Raw genomic sequence first — 20,155 nt, forward strand, 5'->3', positions numbered from 1 at the left:
GAGGGGGGGAGAGAGAGAGGGAGGGAGGGAGGGGGATGGAGAGGGGTAGAGAGAGAGAGGGTGGGAGAGAGAGGGGGGAGAGACAGTGAGAGGGAGGGAGGGAGGGAGGAAGGGAGGGAGAGGGAGGGGGGAGAGACAGTGAGAGGGAGGGAGGAAGGGAGGGAGAGGGAGACAGACAGACAGACAGGCTACCCATCCGGCGGTGGGCTCTGGGATGCTCGCTAATGCACATAGACAGCGTTTACATCTCATAAACATACGCAGCGTTTAAATGGCTTACAGGCAGTTTGTTTTTGATGTCATCCAAAGAGAGCCACCACTGGCAATATGCGCGGTAATGCGGGCTTTCTGTATCCCCTGTGTGTGGATGGGGTCAGTGCAGTGGATGAGAGCTACACTCCCTCTGCAGAAGGACTGTTAACCCAGATAAAAGTACAGAAGTATCTCTCCATCACACACACACACACACACGCAATTGAAAGCCTACACATGCTCTCATTCTTGCATGCACACACACACACACACACATTCCCGCAGAACGTTCGCCCTAACCCTCCCACGCAGATGAGTTTGGCAGATGCCGGACTGACCTGACACACACATGCGCACACAGGCATGCGCACACGCACACACACACACACACACAAGCACGCACACACACACACACACAGGCATGCGCACACGCACACACACAGTTCCTCATTCTGTCTGTTAACTGAGTGAAGCGGTATTTGAGCGTGCATATTCACACCAGACTGGTCAGCACCATGGGGTGGAGTATGAGTGCAGTGGAGGGTTTAGTTTGGTCAGCACCATGGGGTGGAGTATGAGTGCAGTGGAGGGTTTAGTTTGGTCAGCACCATGGGGTTGGATATGAGTGCAGTGGAGGGTTTAGTTTGGTCAGGACCACGGGGTTGGATATGCAAGGGAACGGTAACCCACCCAAATTGAAAGTCCTTGCAGTCGGGTGCTAATGCAAGCCTGCCCTCTCTCAGCCTCCGCAGACACGGCCTGGCTCACTAGCGGGCACTTCAGAACACGTGCTTTAGGTCTTTTTTCTCCCTCCAGTGCCTCGTAACAAGGGCACCTTTGTTGCTTATGAAAGTTAAAACATTTCCAACACAATGCAGCCTAAAGTCACTGACTTCCTAAGTAACACACTTAATAGCATTTATGAAATTTGAGTTAATAACAAACACTGAGTCTGAGTGTGTGTTCTAGAAGTACAGTAGGAGGGAAGTCGAAAGTGATATTTAAAGCAGTGTATCGTAAACGCGGTTTTGCCCGACGCAGTTGCAAATGCGCATTTCCGCCAAGGCTGGAGTTGGCGGTTCGCTGTTCTGAGAGAGGGGGGGGGGGGGGGGGATGTCTCCCGCTGAGAGAGAGCGAGCGAGCCAGCTGTTCGCTGGCCGGGGTGGGCGGGCGGCCGGCCGGCCCGAAATGTCGAGAGCGAACCCCGACGTTGTTGCGCTCCAGATGGTTGGCAGCGGTCCTCCGTGACCGCTGGCGGTCCTTCCCCCGGGGAAGGACGGAGGAAACGGGTCTGGGAAGGCCCGGGATCCCGCCGTCGAAGTTCCGCCGGGCCGGGGGTGGGGGTGGGGGTGGGGGTGGGGCGGGGGGCGTGAAACAGCCTTTTCTCTCGTCTAGAACGCTCCAAAACCCGCGCCCACGGCATCCTGGGAAGAAACAACAACAACAACAACACCACTCTCGCAGCGCTGCGTGTTATAACTATGACGCCATAAATTATATCAACCCCTTGCGGTTTGATTCAGACTTTTATTTTGACGGTGTTATTCAGCGAGATTCGGGGTCCGTTTATTCAGCCGAGCTTCTCCCAGTGCAGAGGTGCGCCGGTTTCCTCTGCACATGAATTCGGGTGACTGTCCCGCTAAAAGAATGCAACTGAAGAGAGGCTGCGGTTTACGGCGCTTGTGACCCCACGAGTAACGTGTGTGGTACTGTCTGAGGCGTGCAGGAAAGCAGTGAAGTACGTGTGTGTATGCGTGAGTGTGTGTGTGTGTGTGTCTGGGTGTGTGCGTCTGTCTGTCGGTCTGTATGTCGGTCTGTCTGTCCGTCGGGCTGTCAGTCTGTCTGTCTGTCCATCGGTCTGTCTGTGTGTCAGTCTGTCTGTCTGTGGTGCAGTGTCTAACGTGCGACTTGGCTCTGCGTTTCAGATGCATCATCCCATTCAGATGAAGCCAGCCGACAGCGAGAAGTCAAACGGTGAGCCACGCTCGGCAGCTGCGTCAAGGAACAAAAGGGAATGTGGGAATGCCCTTATTTGGGCGCGTGGCGGCAGCGTCAGTCCAGCTAAGAGAAAATGTCTGACGTGGAGCTGTGATGCAGTAGTCTCGAAAGGCCGTGTCGCTATTTGCAATAGGCAAAAGGGTCCAGCGTGTGTCCGTCTGTCCGTCCTCCTGTCCAAGCGAATGGATTGCTGGCGAGAGCAGGAAGTGGTCATGTGACAGGCCTTCTCCCAGCGACCTGCTTCCGTCCAGCCTCAGGCCCGTTTCCGTCTACGAAGCACAAACGAGTGAACGTTGAATTCGTACAGCCACCGTCCAGCAGGCACAGGGGGCGACGCGGAGTAGGGCACCAACCGAATTTCCTACCGTTCGTACCGCGAAACCGCCCTTTGCGGTTTGACCAATCGACCGGCTCGCTCGTCGTCGGCTCGTTCCGCGCGGCGAGAGTTTGCAGAACGCTAGCCGCGGCGGCGGCGCTATTTCCTCCCGTTAGCCGCTCAGGCGGAGCGCTCGCCGAACGAGCGCATTATCGCAGCGGGATTTTTACAAATGTGAGCTTTCGTTTTTTTTTTCTGCATTTCCCCGGAGCCTCGAAAGAAGAAATAGGCGTTTTTGTGTTCTGTTGGGTGCAATTTTTTTTTTCCTCTCATTGCTATTCCGTGCGAAAGCGCTATGGAGAGAAGCTCTTAATGTCTCTCCGGTGGGAGAGAGAGAGAGCCAGAGAAAACTACACTAATCTCGGGTACGTCCTGGCGGATTCTTTAAAAAAACGAACAAATAAAAGCACAGACTAAGCAAAAAATGCTATCGATTTAGCGCGGGCGCTAGCACGTTATTCTCGGCGAGAGCTTCGGCGCACACTCCTCATTAAGAAGCGGCTGGATTAAATTTACTCTGGAGTGCGTCAGAGGGCCGGAGACGCATGGGTAATTAGACACGCACGCAAACGCAGTGCGGTCTCACCCAAACACAGTGCAGTCTCACACACACAAACACAGTGAGAGCTCACGCACACAATGAGGTCTCACACACACACAGTGAGTTCTTGCACACACACACACACACACACACAGTGAGGTCTCACACACACACACACACACACAGTGAGGTCTCACACACAAACACACACACAGTGAGGTCTCACACACAAACACACACACAGTGAGGTCTCACACACACACACACACACAGTGAGGTCTCACACACACACAGTGAGATCTCGCACACACAAACGGGGCTCACTCGGAAAAGAGGTGTCAGTCTCAGTGCGATCACCCTGGTTAAATAAAGGAGAAACTAACAACAGGTTTTAAAATGGCGGATGTTGACGCGTCTCAGGCAGCAAGCCGGACGTCTGCGGGAAGGCGAGCCCCGAAAAGGTCTCTCTCCCCCGACGCGGCGGCCGTCGCTGCCCTTTCCGAACGCGGCCCGTCTCCGGCCGCTCCAAATTTATAAAGTTCCCCGTTCTGGTGCGGGATGAATTATTTCTCGCCTCGCCCACAGGCATTCGGATGGCATTCAGAACCGGAAAGATCCGCGGCGCCCCGCCCGAGAGCCGAAAAACAAAAACAGTCCCACCCCCCCCCCCCCCACCACCACCACCACTCGGGACACAGCTCTTACTCTTACCATCTGAAAATGCGTTGTTGAAAATGAGGCCGTGTTATATTCGATGCTCTTGGGGCAAATTCTCAGAGCATTTCCTTGGACAAATTAGCCTCAGCCCTCTGCGAGCTTGGGTCGGTTCAGTCAGCCCTGTAAACGTACCGTTTATCGTATTCAGGAAAGCCCACTGAGAAACGCGCTCCTTTTTAGATTTCGACGTGGAAGTTTCGAGACGACGGTCACGTGGTTTGAAGTAGTTTGCGGTAGACTTGGTGTGATTCCGCTCTGCGTTCAAGAGGCCGGTGAACGCGTAGGACGAGGAGGAGGAGGAGGAGGAGAGGGAGGGAGGAAGGAAAGGGGGGGGAAGGGAGGTGTGGACTCAGATGGAGGGTGTGGGCTGATATTTTTTTGGATTTCCCCCTCCCGTAGCGGTGGAAGACAGGAAGCTGTTCGTAGGCATGATCTCCAAGAAGTGCAACGAGAACGACATCAGGGTGATGTTCTCCCCGTTCGGGCAGATCGAAGAGTCCCGGATCCTGAGGGGACCGGACGGGCTAAGCAGAGGTGAGCCCCCCCCCCCCCCCAAATCTGGGCGAGATGCTGCCGATCTGTACTGAGTAATTGTAAATTGTGAATTGAATCAAGCCTTCAAATCGAGCCAGTCAGTGCTGAGATTGGCTCTGCGTTTAACCCTTTGGTTCCCCCCCCCCCCCTCCAAAATTCTAAGTCAGTGTTCTAGAACTCCATTGCCTTCAGTTACCAGCAGTGATTGTGACATCAGAGTTAGAATGCTCAGTCTTCTAGAACTCCATTGCCTTCAGTTACCAGCAGTGATTGTGACATCAGAATTAGAATGCTCAGTGTTCTAGAACTCCATTGCCTTCAGTTACGAGCAGCGATTGTGACATCAGCATTAGAATGTTCGGTTAAGAGGATTCCGAGCTGGTGTTTATGACCTCACGCCGTAGCTGGGTCTTGAGAGCGCCGCGTTGCGCGGCTGTGTGAGCGGTAATGGAGTGTGACCTTTTCTCCTGGCTGCGCTCCCTCCCTCCCTCCCTCCCTCTCTCTCTCTCTGCCCCCGTCTGCTTCCAGGCTGCGCCTTCATCACCTTCTCCAGCAGAGCCATGGCACAGAACGCCATCAAGGCCATGCACCAGTCACAGACCATGGAGGTACCGTCCCGCCTCTGTCTCTCTCCCTCTCTCTTGTCTCTGTCTCTCTGTCTCCCTCCCTCCCTCTCTCTTGCTCATGCATGCTCTATCTCTTATTCTATCTCTGTTTTTCTATCCCTGAATCCCTCTATCATTCTTTCTGTACCTCTTTCTTTCTCCCACCCTTTCTATCATTCTCTCTCTCTCGCTCCCTCTCTCTTTCTCGCTCTCATTTTGGCTGAAATCTTTAAGCGTTTTTCCGTCTCCACCCCCTACGTCCTCACAAAGACGACGTTTACAGTTTGAATCGCTGCACTCTGAGTCTTTTTTGGGGGGGGGGCCCGATTTTTTGTTTCTTTATTTTTTGTGCGCTCTGGAAGGCGTTCGCCCATCCCCCCCCCCCCCCCCCCCCCCCGCCCCCACTGCCGCGCGCACTCCCGTCGGCTTTCTAATAGGCCCGCAGTTCCGCGGCGGTAAACGAGCGAGGCGTCGGAGCGGGGGTCTGAATGTAGGCTGATTAGCCCGCGGCTCATCGGCCCGAGCGTGATGGAATTAGGAACGGGCGCGCAAACGGGCGCACCTGCTGTCGAAACGCTTCCGGGAGGGGCTGCGTCTTTTTTTGAATACCCGGTAAAAAAAAACCAAAATAAATAAAATTACGTTTGCATCGAGCCGTTTAGCTGGAGATCTCATCCGGAGTCGCTTCAAGAAGAAGCGCGCGCGTGAAGTGTCAGGTGACAAACGGAGACTACGATGTCATCAACTGATAACCCTGAGTTTTATTCGCACGGTTCCTTTCTTACAGCAAGTGGCAGACCAAAGTGCTTCACAGTTGGTAGAGACGTACATGAAAAAAAAAAAAACAATACAGTCGTCGTGTGTCTGCTCGGAGTGTTAATGCGCCAGAGAATACCGCTAAACCCACCCCAGCTGTTCCCACGAAGCGGCGACGACCGAATGGAACCTGCGGGGTTATAAACTCCGTTTCCCATGGTCCCCTCTGTTCAGTAAACGCCCGAGTCTGATCGAGCGCGTGCTCTTTCTCCCCGGCTGAACGGAAACGCCACTGCCAGTTAGAGTCTCCTGCGTCAGTTCGTGCATTAGCCCTGACAGCCACGTCCTGGCCGATGAAGGAACCATCTAGAAGGTTTCGTAACGTATTCTGTGAGCGTCTTTATTTGTCGGGAAGTGCGCTGCACCGAACCGTGTCTCTTCAGGTAGCTGAGGAATGCGACTGAGCTGGAAACAGAGCTGGATCTCGGCTTGCCCTTATTGCTTAAGGAGGGCCGCAGTAGATATAGGTCCTCCTTTGCAAGCTTTTAACACATCACTTTCTTGTTCTGTTCTCAGTTTTGTGTTTCTGTGTGTGTATTTTAGTACGTGCGAGTTCGTGTGTGTCTGTATGGCTCTGTGTTAATGAGCTGATGTGTTGATTGGTTGACGGACGCAGGGCTGCTCCTCCCCCATGGTGGTGAAGTTCGCCGACACGCAGAAGGACAAGGAGCAGCGGCGCCTGCAGATGCAGATCTCCCAGCAGATGCAGCAGCTGAACAGCGCCTCCACCTGGGGGAGCCTGGGCGGGCTGGGCAGCCTCACGCCTCAGTACCTGGCAGTAAGAGGCCCCGCCCCCGAGTCTGTGCCCCCTGTTCCAGCCCCCTGCCCCCCCCCCCGTCCTCTCCTGTCCCTCCCCAGTCTCCGCCCCCTGTCTCAACCTCAGGTTTTACTTCCTGTCTGTCCTCATCGTTCTTCACCCCTCCCCCCTCTGTCACATGTGCATACAGACCCACTACCTAATGTCAGTACATTAACTGCCACTTTACTACAATGCTAGCCTGTCCTTTTTTGGTGTCAGTCAACCAACCAGCTGACCAGCCGTGAGTTATGCACTACAGCAGTCCTTACCTACAGTCATTGTTTGGGCCCCCTAGTGGCTCAGTTAGGAACTGCTCTCCCCGCGAGTGTAAGACTAGGACTGTGTGTTTAGCCTCTGGGCAGCGACCGAAACGGCAGGGAACCTGCGAGTCCTGAGGCGTCCGCTATTTGTGGACCGGGGCTATGAGTTTATTGGCTGTGTGGAGCGTGTGGAAGCGTCTTTATTGGCTGTGTGGAGCGTGTGGAAGCGTCTTTATTGGCTGTGTGGAGCGGGGAATCTTTTTATATTGGCTGTGTGGCATGTGGGAGTGTTGCTGTGGGTGTAAAATGAGGCGCCTCCTCCCTCTCTCTCTGTCTCTCCTTCCAGCTGCTCCAGCAGGCTGCCTCCTCCAGTAACCTGGGCGCCTTCAACAGTATTCAGCAGATGGCAGGTAAGGCTCAGCTGCTTACAGAATGCACCCTGCCCTGCCCCGCCCCCTCTCCCAAACCCCGCCTCCGTTTTCCTTTACGTGGCTCTAAGCTCTGCCCCAAATCCCACCCTCTCCTCAACATCATGTCCTAAGCCCCACCCTCTGCCCCAAACCCCACCCTCTCCTCAACATCATGGTCTAAGCCCCACCCTCTCCTCAACATCATGTTCTAAGCCCCACCCTCATGTCCTAAGCCCCACCCTCTGACCCAGACGCCACCCTCTCCTCAACATCATGTCCTAAGCCTCACCCTCTGCCCCAAACCTCACCCTCTCCTCAACATTGTTCTAAGCCCCACCCTCTCCTCAACACCATGTTTTAAGCCCCACCCTCTCCTCAACATCATGTCCTAAGCCCCACCCTCTGCCCCAGACCCCACCCTCTCCTCAACATCATGGTCTAAGCCCCACCCTCTCCTCAACATCATGGTCTAAGCCCCACCCTCATGTCCTAAACCCCGCCCCTCTGACCCTAACCCCCGCCCTTTTTTTTGCGGGTTGTCGGGGACCCTGAACATTGCGAGCGCGGTCACGGCGAGAGGACCTGGTGTTCCGCAGCCGAGCCGCCCGTCGGCGCGTGCGCTCAGAACCCCTTCCTGCGTCCTCCGCCTCCCTGAAACCACCTCTATTTTTAGCCCGGCCCTGCTTCAGCTAACGTCTGCGTAGACCAGGCTGTCGCCGGTGGCAACCGTTCCTGCTGTAAAATTCAGCGGTTAATGAGAGCGATCTGTCCTTTTTTTTCTCCTCCTCCTCTTCTTCTTCCTCCTCCTCCTCCTCCCCCCTCGCTGTATGTTTTCCACGTCGCTTTAATGGAAGGTTCTTCAGTGAAAGAGTCGCTTTAGCGCAGAAGTGGGCTAAAACGAGGGCCCTGTTATAGCTTCTGCTTTTCCCGTCTCTGGCCTGAGCTGCTTCAAATTAGCCCTGACGTTCACGCCGGGGGGGCGCCCGGTAGGTCGATCGCAGGTCGGCCGGTCGATCGCAGAGGGCCGCGCCGGTCGACCGCGTATCGCTTTAAAAAAAAAACGCATCAGTTAAGATTCAAATTCTTCCAGCTCTCAATCCCCACTTGTGTACGGTTTCTGCCTGACTGACGGGTACGCTTGATTGACATAAAGTGCGGCCAATCCGCTGCTGTTGAGAACGTTACGTTAAGCGTGCCCGTTCCCGATGTAGACGCCGTTGTGCGCTCAGAATTTCTGGGCGTGGTCACGTAGATAATCCGGTATTACGCGGTAGTGCCGCGATTACTGTGCCTGTGCCTTTTATCTGGGGCAGAGCGGTCGTGGTTGTGACACGATAAACCTGGTCCATTTCAGGCAGAGAGTTTCGCTTTCAATATCCAGTTGGATCCTGGTGTACCTCCTAAAGCTGGGATTTTGTCTGGGTGTGATTACTGGTCTGATGATTTTACTTTTTTACGCCAGTACGGATTTCTATACAATTTTAGCTTACGTTTTGAGGTGATGCTAGCAAACTTTGCCTGTGCGTGGTGCAGGGCAATCATGGCGGTGACACGGTAAATCTGCTCCATTTTAGGCGGGGAAGCTAGCTAGCGTGCTAGCAAGCTAAGACGCGCAAAGGCTAACTCCAGTAAGCCGCTAGGGGGAAAGGAGACCCGTTGTGATGCGTTACTTGGCGCCTGATTGGGCAAATGCCCCTCGGTTGTCCTAATTGGGACGCCCTGGCGCGCCCCTCCTTACGTTTTTCCACTTGGGAGAACGCGCGTTGTTTTAACGGGGGCAGTTTTTTTGTAGTTCTCCGCTACGCTCATCTAGCAAATTAAAACGGCCGTATGTGACAGCGCCGGAGCGACAGATTCATCGACCTCATCTTTACCGTGAGGAGAAAAACACGGCGTTCGGAGCCGGCTGCCGAGCCCGTTGTGATCGATACGAGCATCGCGATATGAATAAATCCTCTTTATTGCGAGCGTGCTTCGCGCAAAGACGGAGAGCGAGGAAGTCGTCGCTCCTGTGTTGTTTGCTGCGGAGGAGCGAGCGACAAACTTAGCGTCGCGTCTAACGGGAATTAAAAGCGCGTTTTAAAAAGGCGCCTGAGCTCAAATGGGGCTCTTAATTTGCCGGTCGAGCAGAAAAGGTACACTTCGAAAACCGGAAGCGCGGTTCTCATATTTACCGCACAGCTTCAGCACATGATAAAGGGATACTGGTTTGGTGTAGTGACATCTAGTGTCTGACCTGTGCGATACTGTTTACAAGGTGTGGCGGGGTAAGGTGTCGTATTGGTGATGTGTAGTCTATATAAGGAGTAGTCTGGAAGGTGTAGTATAGGGTAATGTGTGGTGTTTATATGCTGTGATGCGTGTAAAGGTGTAGTATAGGGTAATGTGCGGTGTTTATATGCTGTGATGCGTGTAAAGGTGTAGTATAGGGTAATGTGTGGTGTTTATATGCTGTGATGCGTGTAAAGGTGTAGTATAGGGTAATGTGTGGTGTTAAGGTGTAGTATAGGGTAATGTGTGGTGTTTATATGCTGTGATGCGTGTAAAGGTGTAGTATAGGGTAATGTGTGGTGTTTATATGCTGTGATGCGTGTAAAGGTGTAGTATAGGGTAATGTGCGGTGTTTATATGCTGTGATGCGTGTAAAGGTGTAGTATAGGGTAATGTGTGGTGTTTATATGCTGTGATGCGTGTAAAGGTGTAGTATAGGGTAATGTGTGGTGTTTATATGCTGTGATGCGTGTAAAGGTGTAGTATAGGGTAATGTGTGGTGTTTATATGCTGTGATGCGTGTAAAGGTGTAGTATAGGGTAATGTGTGGTGTTTATATGCTGTGATGCGTGTAAAGGTGTAGTATAGGGTAATGTGTGGTGTTTATATGCTGTGATGCGTGTAAAGGTGTAGTATAGGGTAATGTGTGGTGTTTATATGCTGTGATGCGTGTAAAGGTGTAGTATAGGGTAATGTGTGGTGTTTATATGCTGTGATGCGTGTAAAGGTGTAGTATAGGGTAATGTGTGGTGTTTATATGCTGTGATGCGTGTAAAGGTGTAGTATAGGGTAATGTGTGGTGTTTATATGCTGTGATGCGTGTAAAGGTGTAGTATAGGGTAATGTGTGGTGTTTATATGCTGTGATGCGTGTAAAGGTGTAGTATAGGGTAATGTGTGGTGTTTATATGCTGTGATGCGTGTAAAGGTGTAGTATAGGGTAATGTGTGGTGCTTTTATGCTGTGATGCGTGTAAAGGTGTAGTATAGGGTAATGTGTGGTGTTTATATGCTGTGATGCGTGTAAAGGTGTAGTATAGGGTAATGTGTGGTGTTTATATGCTGTGATGCGTGTAAAGGTGTAGTATAGGGTAATGTGTGGTGTTTATATGCTGTGATGCGTGTAAAGGTGTAGTATAGGGTAATGTGTGGTGCTTTTATGCTGTGATGCGTGTAAAGGTGTAGTATAGGGTAATGTGTGGTGTTTATATGCTGTGATGCGTGTAAAGGTGTAGTATAGGGTAATGTGTGGTGTTTATATGCTGTGATGCGTGTAAAGGTGTAGTATAGGTAATGTGTGGTGTTTATATGCTGTGATGCGTGTAAAGGTGTAGTATAGGGTAATGTGTGGTGCTTTTATGCTGTGATGCGTGTAAAGGTGTAGTATAGGGTAATGTGTGGTGTTTATATGCTGTGATGCGTGTAAAGGTGTAGTATAGGGTAATGTGTGGTGTTTATATGCTGTGATGCGTGTAAAGGTGTAGTATAGGGTAATGTGTGGTGTTTATATGCTGTGATGCGTGTAAAGGTGTAGTATAGGGTAATGTGTGGTGTTTATATGCTGTGATGCGTGTAAAGGTGTAGTATAGGGTAATGTGTGGTGTTTATATGCTGTGATGCGTGTAAAGGCGTAGTATAGGGTAATGTGTGGTGTTTATATGCTCTGATGCGTGTAAAGGTGTAGTATACGGTAATATGTGGTGTTTGTATGCTGTGATGCGTGTAAAGGTGTAGTATAGGGTAATGTGTGGTGTTTATATGCTGTGATGCGTGTAAAGGTGTAGTATAGGGTAATGTGTGGTGTTTATATGCTGTGATGCGTGTAAAGGTGTAGTATAGGGTAATGTGTGGTGTTTATATGCTGTGATGCGTGTAAAGGTGTAGTATAGGGTAATGTGTGGTGTTTATGTGCTGTGATGCGTGTAAAGGTGTAGTATAGGGTAATGTGTGGTGTTTATGTGCTGTGATGCGTGTAAAGGTGTAGTATAGGGTAATGTGTGGTGTTTATATGCTGTGATGCGTGTAAAGGTGTAGTATAGGGTAATGTGCGGTGTTTATGTGCTGTGATGCGTGTAAAGGTGTAGTATAGGGTAATGTGTGGTGTTTATATGCTGTGATGCGTGTAAAGGTGTAGTATAGGGTAATGTGTGGTGTTTATATGCTGTGATGCGTGTAAAGGTGTAGTATAGGGTAATGTGTGGTGTTTATATGCTGTGATGCGTGTAAAGGTGTAGTATAGGGTAATGTGTGGTGTTTATGTGCTGTGATGCGTGTAAAGGTGTAGTATAGGGTAATGTGTGGTGTTTATATGCTGTGATGCGTGTAAAGGTGTAGTATAGGGTAATGTGCGGTGTTTATATGCTGTGATGCGTGTAAAGGTGTAGTATAGGGTAATGTGCGGTGTTTATATGCTGTGATGCGTGTAAAGGTGTAGTATAGGGTAATGTGTGGTGTTTATATGCTGTGATGCGTGTAAAGGTGTAGTATAGGGTAATGTGTGGTGTTTATATGCTGTGATGCGTGTAAAGGTGTAGTATAGGGTAATGTGTGGTGTTTATATGCTGTGATGCGTGTAAAGGCGTAGTATAGGGTAATGTGTGGTGTTTATATGCTGTGATGCGTGTAAAGGTGTAGTATAGGGTAATGTGTGGTGTTTATATGCTGTGATGCGTGTAAAGGTGTAGTATAGGGTAATGTGTGGTGTTTATATGCTGTGATGCGTGTAAAGGTGTAGTATAGGGTAATGTGTGGTGTTTATATGCTGTGATGCATGTAAAGGTGTAGTATAGGGTAATGTGTGGTGTTTATATGCTGTGATGCGTGTAAAGGTGTCAGTAGCGTACAGCAGAGGTGGTTTAACTCCTCCTCTGACTCCTCCCCCCAGGAATGAGTGCGCTGCAGCTGCAGAACCTGGCTGCCCTCGCCGCCGCTGCCGCGGCAACGCAGAGCTCAGCCAGTCCCTCCAACCCCCTGTCCTCTAGCCCAGGTAAGCCCCGCCCTCCCTCCACCTCCGCAGCACGGACTGGGGGCGGGACTGGGGAAGTTCTGTGCGTCTAACACCTCTTTCTCTCTCTCTCTCTCTCTCTCTCTCGCTCGCCCCTGCAGCCGGTACGACCAACGCCTCCAGCGCCGCGGCCTCCATGAGCTCCCTGACCTCCCTGGGCGCCCTGCAGGGGCTCGCCGGCTCCTCCGTGGGCCTCAACAGCCTCAACGCGCTAACGGGCGGCGTCAACAGTGAGTACCGCCCCCCCCCCCCCCCCCGAGCCCCGCCCCTGAGCCCCGCCCACCAAGCCCTGCCCACTTCTGCTTGAATTTCAGTGACAAACAGAGGGGTGTTTCACAAAGCAGTATTTGCTGAGTCAGCTGGGTAACTGCGCTGAGTTTGTGCAGCATTTTTATAACGTTTCCGCAGCATTTGGGTAACGTTTTTCAGGACGTGTCTGCTGGAGCGAATGCTGGATACCACGTGCGGCAGCTATTTGAGACTCGATCCGATTGGCTGGGTCTCACCGCGGTTGTGAAAAACCCGCCCCCACCTCCCCCCTCCCCGGGGTCCCGTATGCACGCCCGGTCCAAGCCCCCCCCCCCCCCCCCTGCCCCCCATCTTATCGGCCCACAGGCCAATTTTCTCGTGACCTTTTCCCGCTATTTTTTTTTCCGAGCCACCGCCTCGGAATCGAGCGCCATTAAGCGGGGCCCGGCCCTTAAACGGTCTCGCCGAGCCGCGCGTTTCGGCCGCGGCCGCCTAATCGCCCGCGAAAAGGTCGCGCTCGCAATTACCGCCGGCTGCGTCGCCGTTCCCTCCCGCGCAGAGAAACGACCGCCGGGCGAACCGGCGATAGTGCCACTAATGCCCTCGGCTTTCTCGTCCGAGTCTCGTTGTCGTGCCCGGGTTTGGAGACGGGCTGGGAGGGTGCGTTTGGCGCAGAATGCTGGGGGGGGGGGGCGACATAGCTCAGGAGGAGCTAGAGCGGTCGTCCGGCAGTCGGGGGGGTTGCCGGTTCGATTCCCCCGCCCTGGGGCGTGTCGAAGTGTCCCTGGAGCAAGACACCTAACCCCTGACTGCTCTGGTGAGTGAGAGGCATCAATTGGGAAGCGCTTTGGATAAAAGCGCTATATAAATGCAGTCCGTTTACCATTTACCCAGAATGCAGTCAGTGGGAGGGAGTTGTGTCGGTGGTGAAGAGGGCTGGGGGGCTGCGTCCTTAGCCCGCGTTTACAATCGAAAAGTCTCCCCCGTCTTCATCCCCACCCACTCTCGCTTTTAATCCCCTTGACGAACTTGACAGCTAGCGCCACACCCAGAACCGACCCGAACGCTCTTAGAATAACGAATACAGGCAAAGGTGCGTGAATTTGGCGAACGTACGCGAAGGCCGATTGCCCAGTGCATCATAGATATGCCTTAGCGTGGTTATTTTATAATGTTTTCCAGGTTAAAAACCTGCAATATTATGCCTTTAAACCTAAAGAGCTGACCGTGGAAAGTTGAGCCCAGAACGGTTTGAGTGAAATCATTCGTGCGTCCATTTTTTTTCCCTGTGCAGTTGAACTGCATTCATTAATGTGTCCACAAGAGGGAGACAGACCGCAAGGAATTAGGATTTGTGCACAGTCGACTCTCATTCACCGCCCCACCTGCTTCCAGCAAGCAGCAGGCTGTTCCATAAGTCATGAGAGGATGAGACGCTTGCTAGCAAGTAATTAGGGACAGAAAGCCTGTTTGTGTGGGTGTGGTCCCACCGAGCTACACGTTTTAGAAACAACCGACGGTCAGCTATGACGGTCCTGTCAGTCAAAAGGAAAAAAGTCTGTTGGGGTTTAATGTAAAGTTTTTGCTGTATATCGTGGGGTTTAATGTAAAGTTTCTGTATATCGTAGGTTTTAATGTAAAGTTGCTGTACATCATAGGGTTTAATGTAAAGTTGCTGTATATTGTGGGGTTTAATGTAAAGTTGCTGTATTTCGTGGGGTTTAATGTAAAGTTGCTGTATTTCGTGGGGTTTAATGTAAAGTTGCTGTACATCATAGGGTTTAATGTAAAGTTGCTGTGTATCATAGGGTTTAATGTAAAGTTGCTGTATTTCTTGGGGTTTGATGTAAAGTTGCTGTATATCATAGGGTTTAATGTAAAGTTGCTGTATATCATAGGGTTTAATGTAAAGTTGCTGTATATCATAGGGTTTAATGTAAAGTTGCTGTATTTCGTGGGGTTTAATGTAAAGTTGCTGTACATCATAGGGTTTAATGTAAAGTTTGCTGTATTTTGTGGGGTTTAATGTATAGTTGCTGTATTTTGTGGGGTTTAATGTAAAGTTGCTGTATTTTGTGGTGTTTAATGTAAAGTTGCTGTATATCATAGGGTTTGATGTAAAGTTGCTGTATATCATAGGGTTTAATGTAAAGTTGCTGTATATCATAGGGTTTAATGTAAAGTTGCTGTATATCATAGGGTTTAATGTAAAGTTGCTGTATTTCGTGGGGTTTAATGTAAAGTTGCTGTACATCATAGGGTTTAATGTAAAGTTTGCTGTATTTTGTGGGGTTTAATGTATAGTTGCTGTATTTTGTGGGGTTTAATGTAAAGTTGCTGTATTTTGTGGTGTTTAATGTAAAGTTGCTGTATATCATAGGGTTTAATGTAAAGTTGCTGTATATCATAGGGTTTAATGTAAAGTTGCTGTATTTCGTGGGGTTTGATATGAGGTGTGTGCGCTCCCCTCAGGCATGGCGGCGCTGAACGGGGGTCTGGGGGCCGCGGGCCTGTCCAACGGGACGGCGGGCGCCATGGACGCGCTGACCCAGGCGTACTCGGGGATCCAGCAGTACGCGGCGGCGGCCCTGCCCACCCTGTACAGCCAATCGCTGCTGCAGCAGCAGGGCGCCGCCGGCAGCCAGAAGGAGGGTGAGCTCAGGGGGAGGGGCCTGGGGGGCGGGGCTTACACAGGGGGGTGGGGGTTTGCTATTGGCTGGTTTTCCTAAACTGTAGCCTCAATGTCAGTGGGCCTGGGTGCAAGCAGCGCATGCGGGGTGATTGATAGCAGGGGCTGTGTGAGGGAGGTACAGAATGTTTTTTTCAGTTTGTTCATTTTTCAATCTGGGGATATATTTGAATATACCAAAATATATGTTTATTCTGAGCGAACCTTTAATCTGTGCAACACATCTCTCTCTTATCTAATTCACTCTTTGTCTTTCTCTCTGTATCTTTTTCTCTGTCTCTGTGCTTGTCTCTCTCTTTCTTTTATCTAATTCACTCTTTGTCTTTCTCTCTGTATCTTTTTCTCTGCCTCTGTGCTTGTTTCTCTCTCTCTCTCAGTCTGCTTAATTCAAATTGAGTTTCAAGTGTGCTTTTTTTGCATGACAAGTAAACTTGCGTTGCAAAATCCCCGAGCTCCTTAAATGGCAAACGCACCCCTACACCCAAGACTCTGTCTCTCTGTCTTGTCTCTCCCTCTAATTTGGGGATGCGTTATTGACAGAGCTGTTACCACAGCATGTAAAGTGTGCCTCATAACACCATAAACAGCATTAACTATGACTATGCAGTGTGACATAGACTAAACAAAAACAGTTTTGTAAAGGTGAGTAAAAGTGATTACAACACGAGGAACTATTTTTTGTCTGATTTAAAGAATTTTCCCCCTTGCACCCATTTTGGCCTTCTGGCGCCCTCCAGTGGACTGACGCCCGCATTGCGTCTTTTTCCCCCCCGCAGGCCCAGAGGGAGCCAACCTCTTCATCTACCACCTGCCGCAGGAGTTCGGAGACCAGGACATCCTGCAGATGTTCATGCCTTTCGGAAACGTGGTCTCCGCCAAAGTCTTCATCGACAAACAGACCAATCTGAGCAAGTGCTTTGGTAAGCCCCCCTCTGGAAGTAGGCCGCCGTGGAATATCCCCCTCTGTAGTAGGCCCCCTCCAGTAGTAGGCCCTCTGGAAGTAGTCCTCCTCTGTAGTAGGCCCCCTCCAGTAGTAGGCCCTCTGGAAGTAGGGCTCCTCTGTAGTAGGCCCCCTCCAGTAGTAGGCACCCCTCTGGAAGTAGGCCGCCCTGGAATATCCCCCTCTGAGGTAGGCCTCCTCTGTAGTAGGCCCCCTCCAATAGTAGGCCCTCTGGAAGTAGTCCTCCTCTGTAGTAGGCCCCCTCCAATAGTAGGCCCTCTGGAAGTAGTCCTCCTCTGTAGTAGGCCCCCTCCAGTAGTAGGCCCTCTGGAAGTAGTCCTCCTCTGTAGTAGGCCCCCTCCAGTAGTAGGCCCTCTGGAAGTAGTCCTCCTCTGTAGTAGGCCCCCTCCAGTAGTAGGCCCTCTGGAAGTAGTCCTCCTCTGTAGTAGGCCCCCTCCAGAAGTAGGCCCCCCTTTGAAAGTAGGCCGCCCTGGAATATCCCCCTCCGAAAGTAGGCCCCCCTATTGGAAGTAGGCCCCTTTGGAACATCCCCCTCTGAATTAGCGGCTCAGGCCAGATCGATTAAGTGTTGAAACGCGCCGAGGAGGAGCAGACACCGCGGCCCCCTCTCTCTCCACCTCTGGGGTGTTGGAGGTGGGGGGGGAGGTTTTCTTTTCCATCTACGGTAACGGCGGCGCTCCGCCCCCCCCCCCCCCCCCCCTCTCTCTCTCTCTCTCTCTCCCCCCGCCCCCAGGTTTCGTCAGCTACGACAACGCCGTCTCCGCCCAAGCGGCCATCCAGGCCATGAACGGCTTCCAGATCGGCATGAAGAGGCTGAAGGTGCAGCTCAAGCGCTCCAAGAACGACAGCAAACCGTACTGAAGTTAGCACTAGCGCTGTACTGCTCTCACGCTAGCACTACAAGGGTAAGTCCCCCACAAGAGACTGGTCTTACAACCTTTCACCACCGGGGGGCGACATACTTTTTGTCCCTTTTCATTTTCAACAGTTTATTAAAATTATTCCTCTTACCCCCAACCCCCCCCCCCCCCCCCTTTACATCTCCCCCCCCCCCCCCCAACATGAACACTTCCATTCCAGTCATTTCTTTGTGCGACTTGCAATACATGAGTTGCTGTTATGGGTAGATTTTTTAAAAATTATTTATTTATTTTTCCTTTTGTTCTGTGGAGTTTTTATTACTGACACACTGTTACACAGCAGCGCTCTCGGAGCCGAAGAAGTCGTTCACACTGTATTTCTGACAAAAGCAAAAAAAAAAAAAAAAAAAAAATGTGAAAAAACTGACCCTATTGTGCCATGCCGGATACTCTCCGCTGCTCCCCACTGAAGTCTCCTTATGGCACTCACAGGGTTAATGTTGCACTGGCCCCTCCCCCCCGTAGTCAACGGCAACATAAGCCCCTCCCACACAAAACCAGTTTGACCTTTTTTTTTTTTTTTTTTTTTTTTTTTTTGGAGTATTTTTGTTTGCCTGAATATATTATGGTTTACGTATTACGATTGTTACTGTTACCTATGCTTTACTAGGTCAGATCACATTGGTCTTTGTTGGAATGGGCTGTTGTGTTGAGAATTATGGGTAAAAAAAAATCACATTAATCATAAATCTGCCTAGAGCTTAAACAAAGTGTTAAAGTGTTATGGGGTGAAGTTGAAAATACTTGATGTTTCTTGAAAGATAAAAATTCGCAGTACAGAACGCCACAGGCCTGTACATTTTATTTGTAAAAAAAAAAAACGAGAAAAAAAATAAAATAAAGTAAAAAAAAAAAGCAGTTCTATTTTTATACAAAATTTTTACTGCCACAGAAAAAAAGGACATTATTTATTGCCTGTTGTTAATTTATGGGAAGCGTAAGGAGCAGATAGCTGAAGTAATCCTGTAGGATTCAGCCACGTTAACTGGTCTGCATACACACTGCACAGCCTCCCCCCTCCGCTCCTGTCCTCCGTCTTCCTCTCTCCCTCCCTCCCTCGCTCTCTTCTCTCCATCCGTGTCCTTGCTCTTCACTTCTCTCTCCGTCTGTGTGCTTGTTCTCATCCCTGTCTCTCTATCTCTTTCTCTCCTTCTCTGTCTGTACTTTCTCCTGCTTTACCATTTCTGTAAATGTCTTTATGAACATTTCAGTCGTTTTCTTTTTTGTTTGTTTTTTTTTTAACCCAAAATTACATCCATCCTCTCTTCTCTCCTGTTGGGGAAAGGCTGCAGATGGACTGCTTTGGGTGCTCTGTGTGTGCGTACGCGTGTGTGTGTGTGTGTGTGTGTGCGCGTATGTGTGTGTGTGTGCGCGTATGTGTGTGTGTGTGTGTGTGTGTGTGTGTGTGTGTTTGCACTGTGTACTGCACTGTGCACAAGCTTTGTGCCTTTCTCTCTTTATTTCAGATGTTGTGTATTTTTTGAAAAATGCAAATTGTGGTGAACGGAGAGAAAAAAAAAAAAAAAAGAAAAAAAAACCTCCTGGTCGTAAGATTTGCATCGTGGTCTCGTTGCCCCCCGCAACCACGACCGGAGCGGTTTTTTTTTTTTTTTTTTCTTTTTTCTTTTTTGTTTGTTTTGTTTGGTTTTTGTTTTATAGCTGTGCGCCGCGGCGCGCCTGTCTGTGTGTAACTCTGTCCCTCTCCCTTGTTCTTCTTCCCTAGAACATCTCCATGCCTGTTAGCTCATGGTTTGCCTAGCATGTGTCCGTGACGTCCAAACACGCGTCTCATCGTCCCCTCCCCCATTGTTTCCGATGTCTTTTCTGAGCTCACCTGATCATAACCCGGTCTCCTCCTACTGACCTTTGAACCTAGCTTGACCTTTGTTGTGTTTTTTTTGTTTTTGTTTGTTTTTTGTTTTTGTTTTTGTTTTTTTTCTCCCCCTTTTGGATTTTTCGTTTGTACGTTTGTTTGTTCGTTTGTTTGTTTGTTGCATGTGTGACCTCATTTGGAGCTTTTTGGGGTTTTGGGAGTACGGGGAGGGGAAGGAGAGGTAGGGGAGATAAATGTGAAAGCTTAGCTGCAGTCATACAAGAGACAAGAGCACAAAACGTAAAGAAAACCTGTGGTAAATCTGTGTTTTTCCTTCATATATATATATATATATATATATATATAATTTTCTCTCAGTTTTTGTTGTCCTTTTCTTGAGAGTAAACTTGAACGATAGTACAGGGATCGGCAATACGAGGCCAAGTCTGACCAGTCGTCTCCTACCAAGCTCGTCTGATAAATAGCGAAATCTCTCTTCTCTCGCTCTCTCTCTCTCTCTCGACGCTCTGCAAAAAAAAAAAGAAAAAAGAAAAAAAAGGCGGTTTTTTACATTTTCCGGGCAGCGGCGTTTTTTTTGATAAGGCCTTTTGAGGACTCTCACTTTCTCACCTAAAACCTATTTGTAGAACCACTTTTTTCTAAAGTAGTTTAAACGGCTTCGACGGAAAGGGGAAACGGGGTGGGGGTGGGGGTGGGGGTGGGGGTGGGGGGTAGGGGTCGGGGGGGGGGGCGGGGGGGATTCCCAATTGGCCCGGTCGCGCGGGCGAGCCCCGCTAACCGAGCGCCGCCGCCGCCTTTCGACGGGCCGAACTCACCGTAAGACAATCCGTGGTTTAAATGCACATGAAATGACTTATATTTTGTACTCTTTAAATGTATAGAGAATTAAAAAAAACAAAAAAAAACAACAACAACAGAGTG

The 20,155-nt window shown here is 50.3% G+C and overlaps 1 protein-coding gene across 7 annotated transcripts in view; it reads left to right on the forward strand.

Moving 5' to 3' along the window:
• LOC118219281 (CUGBP Elav-like family member 2) overlaps positions 1-20,155 on the forward strand; it is an 85,004-nt gene that overhangs the window by 48,178 nt on the left and 16,671 nt on the right. For 3 of the 7 annotated variants that reach the window (XM_035402337.1, XM_035402335.1, XM_035402338.1), the window contains exons 4-13: positions 2,178-2,226; positions 4,284-4,418; positions 4,947-5,026; positions 6,456-6,617; positions 7,245-7,308; positions 12,462-12,563; positions 12,683-12,811; positions 15,303-15,482; positions 16,296-16,439; positions 17,214-17,753. In XM_035402337.1, the coding sequence (XP_035258228.1) occupies positions 2,178-2,226; positions 4,284-4,418; positions 4,947-5,026; positions 6,456-6,617; positions 7,245-7,308; positions 12,462-12,563; positions 12,683-12,811; positions 15,303-15,482; positions 16,296-16,439; positions 17,214-17,341 (1,173 nt within the window). In that variant the 3' untranslated portion in view covers positions 17,342-17,753. Of the gene's footprint in view, positions 1-2,177; positions 2,227-4,283; positions 4,419-4,946; positions 5,027-6,455; positions 6,618-7,244; positions 7,309-12,461; positions 12,564-12,682; positions 12,812-15,302; positions 15,483-16,295; positions 16,440-17,213; positions 17,754-19,123; positions 19,690-20,155 lie in introns of those variants that run through there. The other 4 variants (XR_004763678.1, XM_035402334.1, XM_035402332.1 and 1 more) reach the window with 3 other exon arrangements.

The sequence above is a fragment of the Anguilla anguilla genome, chromosome 19 (genome assembly GCF_013347855.1).
Source record: "Anguilla anguilla isolate fAngAng1 chromosome 19, fAngAng1.pri, whole genome shotgun sequence".
Classification (NCBI taxonomy): domain Eukaryota; kingdom Metazoa; phylum Chordata; class Actinopteri; order Anguilliformes; family Anguillidae; genus Anguilla; species Anguilla anguilla.